This window comes from Triplophysa rosa, linkage group LG19 (genome assembly GCF_024868665.1).
Source record: "Triplophysa rosa linkage group LG19, Trosa_1v2, whole genome shotgun sequence".
NCBI classification, from domain to species: domain Eukaryota; kingdom Metazoa; phylum Chordata; class Actinopteri; order Cypriniformes; family Nemacheilidae; genus Triplophysa; species Triplophysa rosa.
In genome coordinates this window covers 19,009,537-19,027,078 of record NC_079908.1, presented here as the reverse complement: position 1 = coordinate 19,027,078, position 17,542 = coordinate 19,009,537, and the positions used below count along the sequence as shown (strand labels likewise).

The following is a 17,542-nucleotide window of genomic DNA, read 5'->3' as shown; positions in this document are numbered from 1 at the left end:
ACATCTCTGCGTAAAAGGATTAAGATGGCTTTATTTGAAATAGATACATAAAAACACAACAGGAATTTGAATGCTTTCAGAATGCTATACATACAAAGACTCTGATAGCTACAAACAAACAAATATGCCACACTCATACGGCACTCATCCTGGCTTAAGCTAAGCCATGTCTGTGAAACCGGGCCCGAATCTTGCTTTGGTAAAGAGTGAGACCAATACCGGATCACATGCCCAACGGGTCGGTTGACCACAAACAGACCAGCTGAAATATAACACTTGACATCTATGCCCAAGTGTGTGAAGACATTTTTATTTGTCACATCACAATGTTATGAATTACCTTCTTTGCTCCACAGAAAGCCTTTATTAGTCAAATGGACTGCTTTTGCGTATAATTGTTATATTATTATACTAAGCATATAATTAGTTTTAATTAGGAGACTGTGGTTTAGAGAATTTCTAGGGAATATTTGTGCAATGCATAGTTATAGTGATTTATAGTAACATTATAAGGACACATAATATGCATTAAAATGTTTTAGAAAATCTGGGTATACCGTACCTAGTTGTGATCTATTTAAAGGGGTCATATGGCACGAATACGTGTTTTTCTGTGTCTTTGGTGTGTTATAAGTTGCCCATGCATGTATTAGACACTTAAAATTGCAAAAATTAAAGTGTCGGAAAACAAAAGATGCATTCTATCTAAAAGCGAATGCTCACCCAGACCTGCCTGAAACGCCTCGTGTAACCACACCCCCCCAAATCTACGTCAGCTCGTGGTCTGATTTGACTAAGACCGCCCAAATGTACACGCAAGTAAGACGGGAGTACCTGTCAGTACAATTGCGTTGGAACCTGATGTTCCAAATATGGTAAGAGGCGTTACATTTAGGTCACACGCTTGCAGTATTCCACCAATCACTACGCACTGGTTAACTGGCCAATCATAGCACACCTCAATTTACAGAGTGATGAGCTTTGTTAAAAATCTGTGCGTTTCAGAGAGGCGGAGCAAAGAGGAGATACAAACATGCACGGTATGTGGAAAATACAGCGTTTTTGAACCTTAAATCGTGTATACACATTGCATTACATCTAAAACAAACGATAATATTTGTTTCAGCCGTGTCATATGACCCCTTTAAGGCATCGTAAAGTATGTTGTACGTCTTGTATTGATTTGCAGGATTTCAGAACGCTACGTACAAAGACTCTGATAGCTACAAACAAACAAATGCTCCCCACTCATACGGCATGAATCTGGACCAGTTTATTGTATCCCACTGTATGCCACTATATATTTTCAGGTGATGGTAGAGAAATACAGTATGACATGCAAGGAATATATAGGGATTTGTACAGTATATGTAAGTGGTCCTTGTGTTGTTTTGTCTTGTTCTGCTGTTATGTTTTTGGTATATATATATATATATATATACAGTATGTATATATATTTCTTTATTTTTTCCATTGTCATTGTCCTTGTTTTCTTGTCTATCTATTGGCTAGTTTTTATGGATTGGTGTAAGCGATCTGAATTTTGTATGTCTGTACAAATACTAATTTTAAAAAAAGAACTGCAAATTATCTTCAGTGACAACTGCATCACATTTATGCATTTTATCTCCAGATTTACTTTTAGGCTATCTGTGCAATGCATACTTATAATGATTAATAGTAAAATTATACTTATAATGATTAATAGTAAAATTATAAAGACACATAATAAGCATTAAAATATGTAGGACATTAGATACTCTGGGTACAGTACGTGGATATCTCTCCTCTATGTAGATCTGCTTCTCGGCATCGATGGCGGCTGAAGGAGGATGTGCTGCCTCAGCACCAGACCCTGTGGAGGGGAGAGGAACAGGATTATATGGTTTTAGCAGGGACACATGGAATGAAGGTAGTGGGGTGGAAGCTGTATCCGGTAGGTGACAGGGTTGATTTGACGGACAATGGGCAAGGGACCAATACTGCGGGGCTGAGTTTGCGAAAGGCTGCCGCAGACGAATGTCCCCGGTCGAGAGCCAGACTTTCTGCTCAGGTTGGTATAGGGGTGTGGGAGATCAGCGTGAGTTAGCCTGGCCCTTATGTCTGCGGACAGCCGCTTGAAGTGGACGTGGGCATAATCCCATATCCTGCAGCTAGCAGAGTAACATTACTCTTTAAGCTGGTTGAAGGAATCTAGGTCATCTGGAGTCCAGGACAGAGACTTTGGCTGGCCAAAGAGTAAGAAGGTGAGTGGAGAAGTAATGGTACTGAAGTTCGCTATGCAACGTCGATAAAAAATGGGCAAAACCATAGAATCTTTGCAGTTCTTTTAATGGTTGAGGGTTGTGGCCAGGATCTTACAGCTTCCATCTTCCTCGCATCTGAATTCCCTTCTCGTTGATGATATAACCTAGAAAATGGACTGTTTTAAAATTGAATTGGGACTTTTCGAGCCTGGGATTCAACTGGTTTTGGAAAACTAGTTTGGGCCGGTGTTTGCGTATGGCAGAGTATGGCAGTTGCCATGCCCTAGCATTCAGAGAAAATAGTGGAAACAAAGTGTGCATAATGATGTTCATAAAAGATAATCAAAGCAGGTGTGCAGATGGCACTCGGTACAGGTGGGACATGACCCCCTCAGATTCCGATGCGTCCCCCTCACATACGAAAGGCGACAAAAATCGGTAAATTTGAGAAATACCGCTATGTACATTAGCCTCTTAATTATATTGCCGTCACTGCTTCAGAATCGGGTCGGTGCTGAAGCTCAATAATAATCTACCGGTAACCATTACTTTGTTCCCACGTTCTCAATACATGCTGTTCTGTTGTCAATAAACACACAATGGTGTTGCCACCGACATTTACGTTCTTTGTGCTCTCTGTAGCTGTGTCCCAATTCGGGGGCTGCGAAGGCTGCATTTTAAAACCGATTGCGTCACAGCAGCGCGACTGAAGGCTGGTAAGGCTATCCCGATTCAAAGGTTGCTTCAAAAGCATCCCCAAAATGCACCTTTTAGGTTTTAAGGAAAGTCATAAACGTCACTGCTGTGTCCTGCTGCTGTCGCCACGCAACAGGAGCAGGTGACGCAATTAGGAAATCCTCTGCGAGGCTAGGCCGTCTCAATTCGGTTCTTGGACTTTTGAGGCTGTGTGCTTTGCAGACAAAGTCCTTGTTTTTAAGTCTGCGACCTTAGAAGGTTGCAGCCCCCAAATTGGGACACAGTTTGTTTGCGCTGCTGCTAGCTTGCTATGACTCCTGATCCCACCCCCGGGGTCCTATGACTAGCTATTAGCTGCCTCAATTGTGCCTGTAGTAGCGGTAACCATAGTGATCAAATGCCAATGTCTATGACTGAGCTGGTGATTTTGACGAGTTGGTGAACTGAAATAAATGGACAGCATAACTGCCACACAAGGCAATGAAGAGAAAAAAAAAAATCACTTCAACAATCAATCAACTATTTAAGAATCCTATGCCTGTTGACTTTTCCCAGATGTGGCAGATCAGTTTTGTTATTATTTGTATAGCTAGTCTTGCACTTAGCAAACACAGCAAAACGTGGAGAGCATGATTATTAGGTGAGTGGACAGAGGCAAATAGCGAATTAACAGTTAATTTTAGAGCAAACCATTAGCCCAAATGATGCAAAGTAACTACTTGAGCACTATAGTTAAAGCCCAAATTATGCAAAATAAACTAACTGAGATGAAATCATTTGCTAACAGCTTGGTCCCCCCCAGTTAAAAAATCCCAACTGCGCCCCTGAATCAAGATATTTGAGACTGCTGTATATTCCTTGCATAGGCAAACATGTGTATTTTAGAGTTTAAAAACATGTAGAGTATGTTTAGTAGATATTTTGTTGGAGTCGCCCTTTTTGCTGCAGAATTAGAGCTTTAAAAAGCAAATTTTAAACGACATGAGTTTGTTATCTGTAAGTCTCTGTGCATGTTTCGTGGATTCTTGTACACGTTTTGTTTAGATAAGATGTGGTTTAATTTATGGTTCTGTTACTTGCGTTCTATGGTAATGTATGTAGCCTAAGAACAAAGAAAGAAACTTAGTCTTTGATAATTCACTGTGATATCAAACAATAGAGAGCATTTTATTTTTTTATGCTCACACCCATAGTGGTTTATTACAAATAATAAAAAAGGACAATTAAGCAAAATGTTCTTTCTATTATTAATATTATTTAGTTAAAACATGCTTTTGGTGTTTCTGTGTTTTTTCACCTGGCTCATCCTGAATAGGATAACCGGATGGGTAACCGCTACCTGTAACCAAACATACAAAAACAACATCTTTAAATGCTAAACTGCAAACACTGAAACCAAACACTATAAATGAAGGCTCAGTCACACCTACAGTACTCCATAACGGATACAAATTGTAGATTAACAGAATACACATAAAACAGCAAAAACTGCATCATAAACAATGACCCTAACCATCACATAAAAACATAAACAATTTAGCAACAGATTTCATCTAATCTACCTGAAATCCGACTGTCCACATCAATCTCCTGTGGGATCACCACTTTGTTTACTCTGCGATGCTGACCGTCTCCATCTTCATCTGAAAATAGGAAAAAGGTTTTAAATTCATGAATAGGCAGAGATCATTCTCTTTTTTGTCTAAATGTCAAATAAATATTCGAAAGAATATTGCCCTTTGGCTCCTGCCTCCCTGCTCCCTCCCAGAATATAAGGGATTTTTTTCTAATGCTGAATTCGGAAATGATCAAGTGGATACTTTGGGCAGACAATCAACATTTAAAAAAAGACTGGCTGGCATCAGGCCACCGGGAATTCACCCAGTGCTTCTGATGGTCGAGTCAGATGCTTTTATCCACAGATTTACATAATCAATGCATGGTGCTTTATAGCATAAAAGCATATAAGCATAATGCTGAAATATTTATGCCTATAATAATTCATGATCAGCTGCACTGATATGAAAGGTATTATTAATAGCTGAGTTTGGCTCAATCTGGACCCCCTGGCATCGAGCGAAAGAAAAATGAAACAGTGTGAAAGATAAGTAAATAAAGGCAGAGACTGTTTGCACCAGGCGCCTGTACCATGAATGTTGCTGAACAAACTCAGGGTTACAGGATTACTTTTGGGTTGACTAAACCAAACCAACGTGATCAAGCTTTGTTGGTACCATGAAGCAGCTCATGAGTTTCTTTGTCAACTCAAGCTTCAAGATCCTGAAGCTAAGATTAGTTTGCGCGCGCGTGCACATGAAGGAGTGACGTCGGCATTGCAAAACCAGTCGCGCTCAACATGGATAGAGGGAGTTCCGTATGTTTCTTAGGAAATAATTATGCGCAAATATTAGTAACACAAAAATGTATTTCAGCCACGGAGTAATACTCTTTCTGCTGTCTACGCAAGAGAGAAGTGTTTCAGAAACACTGCTGATTGAGTTAATGCGTATATAGTACACACATTATATGTAGTATACTATAGTAAGGTAAATATTACAGTAATGTAATATGATGTATGTGTATAATGTGTGCCCCCACAGTGGATGAAAATATCCTGCCTTATATTAGTTATCATTTAGTTTACCTTTATTAATGAGGATGAAGCACATGATGAAGTGAAACGATCTGTGTGCTGACAGTTAAAGAGATAAATGTACTGTACTATTCATTATGGCACACGTGTGAATGTGAGGATTTATATTTTATGTTACTGGTGTCTCTGTTATTGTAGGACATTTCACAACCTTCCCCAGAAACTGAAGTGTCTACCTCCATAGGTTACAGAAGAAATGTGAACAAAATACACTAGAGAAGCTTATTCTTAATAAAGAAGGCTAAATAAAAAAAATGCCAATGTGAACTTAGTAGTCAGTTGAAGTGTACATTTAAAAATGATGGTCATCTCAATCCTGACTCTGGCTTGACTGAGGGCCATGTTGAAGTGGTTCTGTGGTCAGGATAGTAAAAACCTCTGACATACATATAGGAACCCCTGTCTCCCACCAACAGGCTATAAAAACAGTCCTGTCATAGAACAAAGAAGAGAAGATTGTATTGAAGTTTGAAATTGAGTTTTGGTCACATATTTAATTCATTTAAAGGGTTTTGTACTGTTCCCCATTTACCTTCCTTAAAGCACTGACACAACACAGATGCATTAGGGAATGTTGTAGGCATTAAAGTATTATTTTTTATATATAAACTTATTTTACATTTTAAAATGTAGGTCTACTGTATGATACATTATTTAGGTGAATTCTAAGTGTAATTTGATAAAAAAAAGATTAAAATAGCAGTGTTAAAAGATATGTGATGTCACCTGTCAATGTATGGTTTTGTCTGTATCTTGTAACTGTTTAATAGAAGGTTTCTGTAGTGGACAAAGAAGATAAATGTTTCACCCAACACAGTGAAACTGAAAGTGTTCCTAGATGTTCTGCACCACAGACAAGAATGTAATGTATGTAGTACAATAAAAGAATGGAATATAAATTAATTGTGTAAGGGAAAGCCAGCAAATGTTATCTCTAAAATCAGATTTTACCTATATAGTAACCAATATTTGATTTTATATTTGTAATATATATTTACATCTTTTTACATTAGTATTTTTATTTTATTAAACATTATTAAAAATAACTAGCCATTGTAACACGCACTGTGAGTTAGTTGCGTCACTTACTGTATGTAAATTTGCTCGCCGCTGATTGGTTCACTTTCGGTGTGAGATCTCTAATCTAGATCATAACCTGCTCCGGAGCAGGTTAGCCGTGCAGCGTGAGTTACCATGGCGATGAACCTAAACCGGCTTCATGGTACAGGCCCCAGGTCCGCCCACCAAAACGTGATTGGAATAGAGAAAATGTAAGAACGACATCATTTTGAACAATGACTCCAGCGGCGTAAGGTGTAAAGTCTGTGTAGCACGACACAGGAGGTCGGGATTCTAATCCAACTCTCGCATTTGTTTTCAAAAAAATTGATTTAAGATTTAAAATTCATTTTTATTCATAAAGTTTAGGGTAAGATTAGGGGTGTAGGGCTTTAATATCTCAATAAATTGCCATCATTTAAATAATTTCTATAAATATAATGATTTACACACTGTTATTATAGAGGGTATGGACGTGTCGTCACTTTACCACGTGAACACCACGTGAGCATGCTGGAGCGCGCCCTCCTGGGTGGCAAAACACTCAACAAAATGACTGCTCAGGAATTGCAATTCCGTGCCACATTTAAGTGTCCAGGAACACGTGATGCCTATGTAAATCGTAGAGAAGTCGTAAGGATCACAGTCGAGTCCAGCTGCCTGTAATTTCAGCAAATAATTGCGTGTGTTAGTCCCGGTTTCTTTGTTTCTCCTATTCTCCTCAGCCAATTTGCTGGGTGTTTTGCCACCCAGGGCGTATCCCGACATGCTCACGTGGGAAAGTGACATCAATGCATGCCCTCTATGGCATAATGTTTAATGCACAACAGGTGCAAATAGTAATCTGCCACTATTTATAAGTATCAATAGCATCTAACTACTATTTCTACTTAATCCAAAGAAAATACAGCTATTTTCGGTTAGAGTAAAAAGCATGCAGGCCAGCTGTAAGACAGTTATTTCTTGATTTGAGATTGTGGCTAGTAGGTCTACAGGCAGAATGTGTAACGTTACGGGTTGATTTCTGTGGCCTGTATCACGAAGCGAGGTGAACAAACACTGAGTTGCAGAGTAAGTTTTGAGTTGACAAAACCAGACAAACCCAACCTGGTTCAGATCAGGTTCAGCTGTAGCACAACGCTTGGTATAAACTTTCTCTGTCAACTCCGGTTTGATCCAGAGTTTGTGAGGCACGTGCACCTGAAAGTGTGGAACACACGGAACATGGAAAACCTCATCAGTTTGATTGACTTCTCGCAAGTATCAGAGCAATTCACTTTTCTGCTGAAGATGACGAGATCATTATGAAAAAATGTCATGAATTGAAACACATTTACAAGGCAGGAATAAACACTGCTGCAGTGAAAGTTTGAGAAGGCAGATACTGACTATATCAAAGTAGAATCAACCGAATTTAAACTATTTATATAGGTTTACAATAAGATCAAAAGATAATATGTATACTTCATTACTTTAAAATGCTTTATATATTAAAGTTTGTTTTTATACGAATATAGTTATATTAATTTAAATGCTATGTTTAATATTAATTAATAAATATTAATTATCAACTCACATAAGAATTACATGAACCTGTTTTAAATTATAATCAATAAATGTAAATATACAATACAAATAAACACTTAGCAGAAAAAAAACATCTTATCAAAACTTTTTTTTATTTGGAGCGCGAGATACGAGAGGAGTGGCTTCACTGCGTCAGATATACGTCACTTTCTCACGGCTGATTGGTCCAGTTTTGGTTTGCGATCTCTAACCCAGAAATAAAACCTGCTCCGGAGCAGGTTAGCCGTGTAGCCTAAGTTACCATGGCGACGAAACCCGCTCAAAACCAATTCACCTTCTTGAGCCCGAAAACTCGGAGTATGCTCAAACTAAACGCCAACTTACCTGGGTAAAAACCGGCTTCGTGATATAGGCCACTGTGTTGTCGCCATGCAGCACTCAGTTGTGTTTAATCGCGTGACTGGTTTGCCCATGGTTTTTGTTTGGGTGGTTAAGCTGCCGCCGCGCAGCTAGTTTTCATACAACCGATTGTGCTTTGGCTATATGCATACATATAACATGCGTTTATGTGTTTGTTTTTATGCTGTATCCTATAATCACACTGGGATCTTCTTTATTCTCGGCAACAACTAATTTTTGCCTGCGTTGTTTATTAAAAAAATCACAGCACCCCCTGCTCAAAATACGTTCCCGCGGCTATGCCTGGATGCGCTCATAACACTATCAAACATAGGGTGCGTTTATATTTGGCATTAACATGCGATCTCGGTGATCCGAGCAAGCAGATCTTGTCAACAAGTGGCTTCCACATCTGGATAACTGATCGGATCTCTATAGTTTCCCACCCATTATTTTAATAAGCCTGCAATTTAAAAATAGCCCCGGTGCGGGAAGATTTCACACAACATGATGTTTTATTAACTAAGTTCGGGAGAAGCCGGAGCACATAATCAAACTCGGCCGGTTCACCATTGGCAACCACGTCATCTATCCAAACGAGTTTCGTTAACAAAATTCAGGTGAAGCCGGAGCTCATAATCAAACCCGGCTGGTTCGCTACCAGCAATCACGATTTTCACCCTATCAGCTCAAGCGAGCCTCCGCATAAATAAGACCAGAATTCTTACATGCGCCTTCTCTACAGTAATGCAACATTGCAACATGTCAGAGACACCGACTTCAGTCGCAAACGACAGCCTTACCGTTCAGGATTCCCCTGCGCTTTCGAGCGCTCTTCAGCGTTCCTGTCCCGGCGCGGTTGCATCTACGGAGCCTGAGGCTACACCACGAGGCCGCCAGCTTCGTCGGTCCGCACAACGCGCTTCAAAGCGCCGATGCTCTGCCTCGCCGCGCCCAACCGAACAACAACTTCTCTCGCCAGCGTCGTCATACGCTTCAGCACTTACGGCCATCCCAGCCATCGGGAAGTGGACCGTCGCAGGCTTGCGTCAAGCTTTGGCCAAGCGGGACGTCATCCCCAGCAAGCGGCACAGCAAAGCAGAGTTGTACAGCCTATACTTCTCTTTGCAGACAGAGGCCCCGCCTTCGACCGCAGAGGAGACGAACCAGGATCCCGGATCGTCTCGAGCGAAGTCAGGCCCTTCCACTTCGACAGCGAGGCAACACTCCCAACCACCATGCCGCCGCAGCAGGCCGTCTGCAAGTCTGGGCCGCGCCCCAGAGGAGCAGCTTTTGCCGCCAGCCGCCTTCCAGCTCAGTGATTCGGAGGAATCGTTTCCGGTTCCAAAATTCCACAGCTACCAGGACAACGCGAGCCGGCCGTCAAGGGCGGTTCGACAATTTATCAACCCCTCCCCCCACATCATTCCAAGCTCCTGGCCAGCGGCTCCGCAGATAACACCTAATGCGAGGCTGCCTACGTTAGCGTCCCAGGCCCAGGTTTTAGGTTTCCCCCCCTCACCCAAGGGTACGGCCCGTCCTACTTCCCTCAGGCCCCTGCCATGGATGCCGCTGCTAACGTGAGACTGCCTCCGTTAGACGCTCCATTGGCTGCTATTCCCTCCCTCCTCTCTCTACCACAGGCACGCCCAAGTTTCTCACTGGCTACAGCAACTTCCATGCCGGTGCCATGCAACGCCCCGGTCTTGGAACCACCCCCCGTCTCCACAAGCATCAGGACGCAGATTTTGGCAGGTGCGGACATAGATTTATTTCAACTTCTATCACCACTTTCACCCCCGTCAGCAGATCGGCAGATTTCTTACGGCGAGTTTTCGTTTACTTTCAAGAACGCATCCCACAGTCACTCCCGCACTCTGTCCTTCCCAGAATTCACAATGGCATTTTCCCGCTTCACTGACGTGGTATGCACGGTGTTCCCTCACAGGAGGCGTGAGCTCGGCGACTATCTCGCCATAGTCGCGGAGCTCGCGCTTTCCTACGGGGGGGCACATTTTTACACGTATCACAAGCTGTTTTCAGCAAAATGCGCCATAAGGGTGGCTCAGTGGAACCAGTGCCCCTACTGGGGAGCACTGGACACTGAGCTCCACAACAGGGTGTTTTTGGGCGTACAAAATATATCTTGCGCGGTGTGCCGCTCCGTATCACACAACACCACAGCTTGTCCCCTGGTCACTCCCGCCATTCCCCCTGGCGAAACTATGCCTCCTCCCGTTTCCACCGCCCACGTCCCGCGCCTGCCAAATCGCCAAGCCTTCCCAGTCAAGCCTGACACCATCAACACCTCAGTTTACGAGGTTTGCAGAAGCTTCAACGCAAACAGGTGCACAAGGCAACGCTGCCGGTACTTACACGCTTGCACTTACTGTGGCGGCGCCCACGCGCGCATAGTTTGCCCAGTCAGTAAAGCAGACAATAAAAAATCTAACAAATATCTCTCGACTCCTGTCAATTTTTTACACCTAGCTTCCGAATTATCTCTCCACCCTGATCATGCATTCACAGATTACCTTTTAAACGGTTTCTCTCGAGGCTTCAATCCCGGCATTATAAACCCACTTTCCCACAGCCTTATATGCCCTAATCTCCAGTCGGCACTCGCCGAACCCGAAACCGTCGATCTCCTCATCAAAAAAGAGATTGACGATAAATTTATGATCGGCCCTTTTTCCGCCCCACCGTTTCCTGTTTTCCGCGTCAGCCCCATCGGCGTCGCCACGCGAAAATTTTCGGGAAAAAAGCGCCTCATATTCGATCTCTCGTCCCCCCACGGCTCCCCCTTTCCAAGCATTAACAGTTTAATTCCGCTCGAAGAATTCGCTTTACATTATCACGATATTGAGCAAGCCATCACTTTGATTAAATTGGCCGGACGCGGCGCCTGGCTAGCCAAAGTTGATATCACTTCCGCATTCAAAATCATGCCGATACATCCAAAATTTTGGCACTTGTTCTGCATCCGTTGGCGTGAGAAATTCTATTTTTCTGTACGCCTCACTTTCGGATGCAGAAGTAGCCCAAAGATTTTCGACATGTTGTCAGAGGCAATCTGTTGGATTCTCTCTAACAACTACGCCATCCCTTACCTCTTACATCTACTAGACGATTTCTTAATCATCTCGCCACCCGATTCCGTCCCGGCAGCACATCTTTCCAAAGTCCAAGAAGTCTTAGCGAAACTCGGCGTCCCTCTCGCACAAGAAAAAACAGCGGGACCCAGCACGTCCATCGAATTTCTAGGCATTAAGCTCGATACGCTCAAATTCCAAGCTTCTCTGCCAAAGGAAAAGATCGATAGGACGATTTTGATCGCTTCATCCCTCATAGACACGCCGTATTGCTCTAAACGCGAGCTACTATCAATTCTCGGCCACTTAAATTTCGCGATGCGCATCATCCCGCAAGGGCGCCCGTTCGTCGCGCACCTCCTCTCCCTCGCATCTTCCGCTCACGCACTAGAGGATTCGATTCATATAACCAGCTCTTGCAGCGACGAGCTCAGTCTATGGATCAAATTCCTCAAACAATGGAACGGAATGTCTTTCTTTTACAACGACATGGTCTCTCTCCCCGTCGACATACGCCTATTTACCGACGCAGCTCCTTCCGTCGGTTTCGGGGGATTTTACCAAGGCCGCTGGTTCGCGTCCACATGGCCCCCCCAGCTCACAAGTCTACCGCAGCCTCTTGCGTCATCAGCACTTTTCGAGCTGTACCCACTTGTCGTAGCAGCATATTTATGGGGGAAAGAATGGTCCGCCTCCAGCATTTTAGTCCACTGTGACAACGAAGCAACGGTACATTGCATCAACAAAGGCCGCTCCCATTCACCCGCCTTAATGCCTTTTCTCAGACGCCTTATATGGATCTCAGCTTGTGAGCAGTTCATTCTGACAGGCAAACACGTCCCCGGGTCCAAAAACCAGATAGCTGACGCCCTTTCCCGCTTTTCATTTCAGAAATTCAGGCTGCTGGCGCCGGACGCGGACCCCCTACCAACGCCTGTCCCTCCATATTCGGAATTAATCTTCAAGTGAACCACCCTCTAAAAGCCATGCTAGACGCCTCCCTGAACTCCATCATTCAAGCCGTTTCCCCCAGGACCCTACTTTCTTACCTTACAGCATGGAGGAATTTCAAAACGTTTCACCGCTCATACAACCTCCCCTTCCCGGATTTCTCTCTCCTCTCCATCACTTCATTCATCTCCTTTCTCAACACAACAAAAAATCTCCAAGCCAGTTCAATTAAAGGATACCTGAGTGGAATTCAGTTTTTTCACAAGTTAATCTTCAACACACTCTCCCCAACCATAGCCAGCCCCCAAGCATCCATGCTCATCAAAGGCATCCAGAGAGCCCAACCCACCCACCCGGACGCCAGACAACCAATCACCATAGAAATTCTAACAAAATGCATTTCCACCCTTCGCAGAGGCTATCACACCAAGCACACCGCACGCACACTCGACGCCATGTTCATTTTGGCCTTCTTCGGTTTCCTCAGATGCTCAGAAATCACCACCACGTCCAAATTCGATCCCTCAGTTCACCCCACCTTTTCGGATCTATCAGTGCTCGATTCGGAAACCATTTCATTTTTTATCAAGCGAAGCAAGACCGACCAGGCCGGGAGAGGCCATTTCATCTATATCTTCAATCTCAATTCCCCAATCCAGCCTTATCAATCCCTCCTAGCCTACATCCGCTTCAGACGATCACAAGTTAAATCTCCATCCGAACCCCTCTTCGCAGATGATTTAAATCACCCCGCCACACGTTTCTGGTTCCAAAAACATCTTAAATCCGTTTTGCTCCATACCGGCATCCCAGCAGATCACTTCTCTTGCCATTCTTTCCGCATCGGCGCAGCAACCACGGCTGCCCAAAAGGGCCTCTCACAGCCCCAGATACAAGCGCTCGGCCGATGGTCATCCAAAGCCTACAAAAGTTACATCCGAACAGACCGCGCCCTCATCAGAGAAGCACACCGGACCCTCATAACTCGAATCGTCTAGCATCAACCATCTTCCAAACTTCTCCATCAAACCACCAGCAGTAGTGACGCACCGTTCAACTCACAGGAGCCCAGCACACATCTCGTACTCAGCTAATTGGACCTCACCTCTCCAGAATTCAGTTCACCGCAGCAACGGCCCTCACAAGCACCTGGACTTCCATCTCACACTCCGCCGAAGCAGACACCAATTCTACAGAAGCCAGTATCGCCGCAGCGACCGCCCCCGCAGGGGCCCGAGCTTCCAACTCGTGCTCTGCCGCAGCAGACACCGATTCTACAGAAGCCAGTATCGCCGCAGCGACCGCCCCCGCAGGGGCCCGAGCTTCCAACTCGTGCTCTGCCGCAGCAGACACCAATTTTACAAAAGCCAGTATCACCGCAGCGATCGCCAATAAGGGGCCAGTGCCTCTTCCTTACTCTGCCGCAGCAGACCCCCTCATAGCCCCGAAGCCAGTATCGCCGCAGCGATCGCCAATCAGGGGCCAGTGCCTCTTCCCTACTCGGCCGCAGCAGACCCCCTCATAGCCCCCGAAGCCAGTATCGCCGCAGCGACCGCCCACAGGGGCCCGTGCTTCATCCCTTACTCTGCCGCAGCAGACCCCCTCATAGCCCCCAGTAGTCAGCATCGTCACAGCGAACGTCCCCGCAGGGTCCCGTGTTTTCATCCCGTGCTCTGCCACAGCAAACCAATTTCCAGAACTCAAGATCACCAAAGCAACATCACCCATCACGCTTAAGGAAGACTAGTGGGAATACACATCATCACCCACTCAGCGCCATCCACTCCGCAAGAACTCACAGCAATTTCCCAGCCCCACGCTCCAGCAGCTCCTATATCACCAACTTAGCCGCCACGCAAAGCCAGTCCTAAAACCACGACCGCAGCAGACTCTCAACTCACAGGATCCCCACACATCCGGAGACCACAGTAGCATCGCACCATCAGGGTTCGCACAACCCACAAGCCCCACGGCGAACGCAAGCCATCACCCAGGAAGCCTCAATTCTCGCTATTTGGGGGGAGCATGCGCTACCCGGCTGCTGTCCAGCGTTTATTCTGCGTTTTTTGGGGTGAGCTCTGGGTTCGGGCCATTTCCGAGCTCGGCGCACTCGCCCCCATCAGGGGGGGAGTGTTCCGGGGTCGGAAGGAATCGGCGAGCTCGGAGCCCGCCCCCTGGACAGCACGCCAAATACGCATATCTTACCTACCCCTGCTATCAGCATTTTCCTGACACCATTATTATTATTTGCCTAGGCGAACTCGTGAAATGATGTTTTATTAACTAAGTTCGGGAGAAGCCGGAGCACATAATCAAACTCGGCCGGTTCACCATTGGCAACCACGTCATCTATCCAAACGAGTTTCGTTAACAAAATTCAGGTGAAGCCGGAGCTCATAATCAAACCCGGCTGGTTCGCTACCAGCAATCACGATTTTCACCCTATCAGCTCAAGCGAGCCTCCGCATAAATAAGACCAGAATTCTTACATGCGCCTTCTCTACAGTAATGCAACATCCCTCCACCTCCCCGGCCGATCTCCCCGAACTCGCTTTCCACAGCAGGACCCCGGGGGGTGAGCTCTGGGTTCGGGCCATTTCCGAGCTCGGCGCACTCGCCCCCATCAGGGGGGGAGTGTTCCGGGGTCGGAAGGAATCGGCGAGCTCGGAGCCCGCCCCCTGGACAGCACGCCAAATACGCATATCTTACCTACCCCTGCTATCAGCATTTTCCAGACACCATTATTATTATTTGCCTAGGCGAACTCGTGAAACGTATAACGGGGAGGATGAGCATGTTACAGATTTGATACGCAGCCATGTTGAACTCGAGGCAGCGGTGGGAAGTAAACCGCGGTTAAAACGATTAATGATCTTATATGTGAAAGTATAAGCAGAGGACGTTTGTAAAATGACACAAGCTTTTGTACTTGAGCTGTGGCGGGTTACGCTCGCGCGCGCACACACAGACTCTAACGGTGATTTTAATCGCATCATTTGTTTATTCATGTCACGGACACATAAATAATCACATAAGTAGGCCGAAGTTCCTATGATCAAAAGCGACCACTTACATCGTTCTCGTCTATTTGGGTCGTTTTTGGTCTGCGCCCTAAATCGTGCTTACTGACATCAGCTATTAGCAACACTATACAATCTTGTTTTTGTGTGTAAATGATATACGGTGTATTCAGAGCTCCGTTTCAAACTGCCAGGTGTAATGCCGAGAAATGCACCCCTGCCAAATTATGCACCCAACCTCCCCACAATGTATGGTTACAGTGAGGATTAGGTGTGGGGAGGGGTTAGAATTAGCCAATCGGACATCGTGTTATTGAAGGAGGTGCAGAATCTGGCAGGGGTGCATTTCTCGGCTGCCGCTTAATCTGTTTTACGGGGACGGTACTTTCGAGTCAGATCCGTTGGCGTGGCTTGTTGGTTTTGACTATATCTTTGGTGTTTCAAGTCTTACGAAACCTTTACCCCTAACCCACACCCTAACCATAACCTTACTCTAACCATCTAAACTACCTATGATTGTTAAAATTGATGAAAAAACACGTTTGGGTGATGACGTCAGACTCGAAACACCAAGGATTTAGTGAGAGCCGCACGAGACACAAGCGGCAGCAGCCGTCGGGGAACCGGAGAGTTGATTACGCCGTATAGGCTACAGTAAACACACACACGTATGTTAGAAACAAGATGGTATAGTGTTGCCATTCGTGTCTGTGACATGAAAATAAACAAATGATGCGTTTTAAGCTGGCGCTGTGTGTGCGAGTCAACGCCATTAATGGCAGTCACAAATACAGCTATGATACAGCTGAAGTGGTCAAGTAAAACATCTCGTGTGATTTGACATAAATCCTCTGTAGGTTAAAGTATCCATGATAATTTCGTGGGGAAATGAACGACTGTGCAACGCTCGTGAGCAATAGTAAACTTTCCGCTGCATTTGTCAGCTGCTCCGCAGTCTGAGAGGCTTCGGACAGACGAGAGACTAATGATAGCGGGCGGGGTTGTCTGTGAAATTGTACCGGTAAATGTAGATAAACTGTCTGGATTGCGTTTACATTACACTGAGATCCGATGACAATGCGTCCTCGACTACCTCTGGATCAGGACACGCTGATCGGATGACATTCCGATCAGAAGCGCGTTTACACTTGTCTTTTCAATGTGTATGTGGACAACATCCAGATACAGGTCGCATGTTAATGCCAAATATAAACGCACACAAAGAAATGCAAACAGAACCCACCTGGCTTTGATAATTCCAGCCAAAACAAACCAACAAACATTCTTGACTGAGAGAATACTGTCAGTTCTATCAGCACCTTAGGCAGTCTTCAACAGTGCATACCTGACAGCTTTTATTTGCCTGCTTTAGCTGTGAGCAGAGTATACAAGATAATGGCTTAGTCTTGACTAGCTAAACTATCAACCAATAAGCGATTTACAGCATCCACCAACTGAGAAATCGGCTGTGTGGGGCCGGTTGCTTCTGAGCTCTGGACCTTTTCCAGATTTTCTTTGATACGGTGGGTCTTAAAGTTCGTAAAATTATGAGATGTACTTACCACTGTCTGCAGTGTAGATATGCAAGACTATCATTAAAAGCAAGATAGTTTTCACTTCCATGAGTGACCTGGAGAAAGAATTAAACAACTTCAAATGATCACAGACACACACCTAGTCAATGTTTTTCTCAGTATTATTCAGTTTTATCTGTGTGAAGATGACTGGGTGTTTGTGACGCCTCTCAACCTTTTAGCCCCCATTGAACCCATTAGGCTGCTATAACACAAGCCACAAATGCCACATGGAAAGGATGAAAGTGACATTAAAATGTACTCATTTACCAGATTATTGTATCCAGTGCAACTTCTCCTAATAGTTCAGAACAAAAAACAAGGA

General features: G+C 44.8%; 1 protein-coding gene across 1 annotated transcript; it reads left to right on the top strand.

Moving 5' to 3' along the window:
- The first annotated feature begins 9,846 nt into the window (after nucleotides 1-9,846).
- On the top strand, nucleotides 9,847-12,645 carry LOC130570645 (uncharacterized). Its single transcript, XM_057361012.1, has one exon. It carries the CDS (start codon nucleotides 10,143-10,145, stop codon nucleotides 12,639-12,641), a length of 2,499 nt encoding a protein of 832 aa, XP_057216995.1. The 5' UTR covers nucleotides 9,847-10,142; the 3' UTR covers nucleotides 12,642-12,645.
- The last annotated feature ends 4,897 nt before the right edge of the window (nucleotides 12,646-17,542 follow it).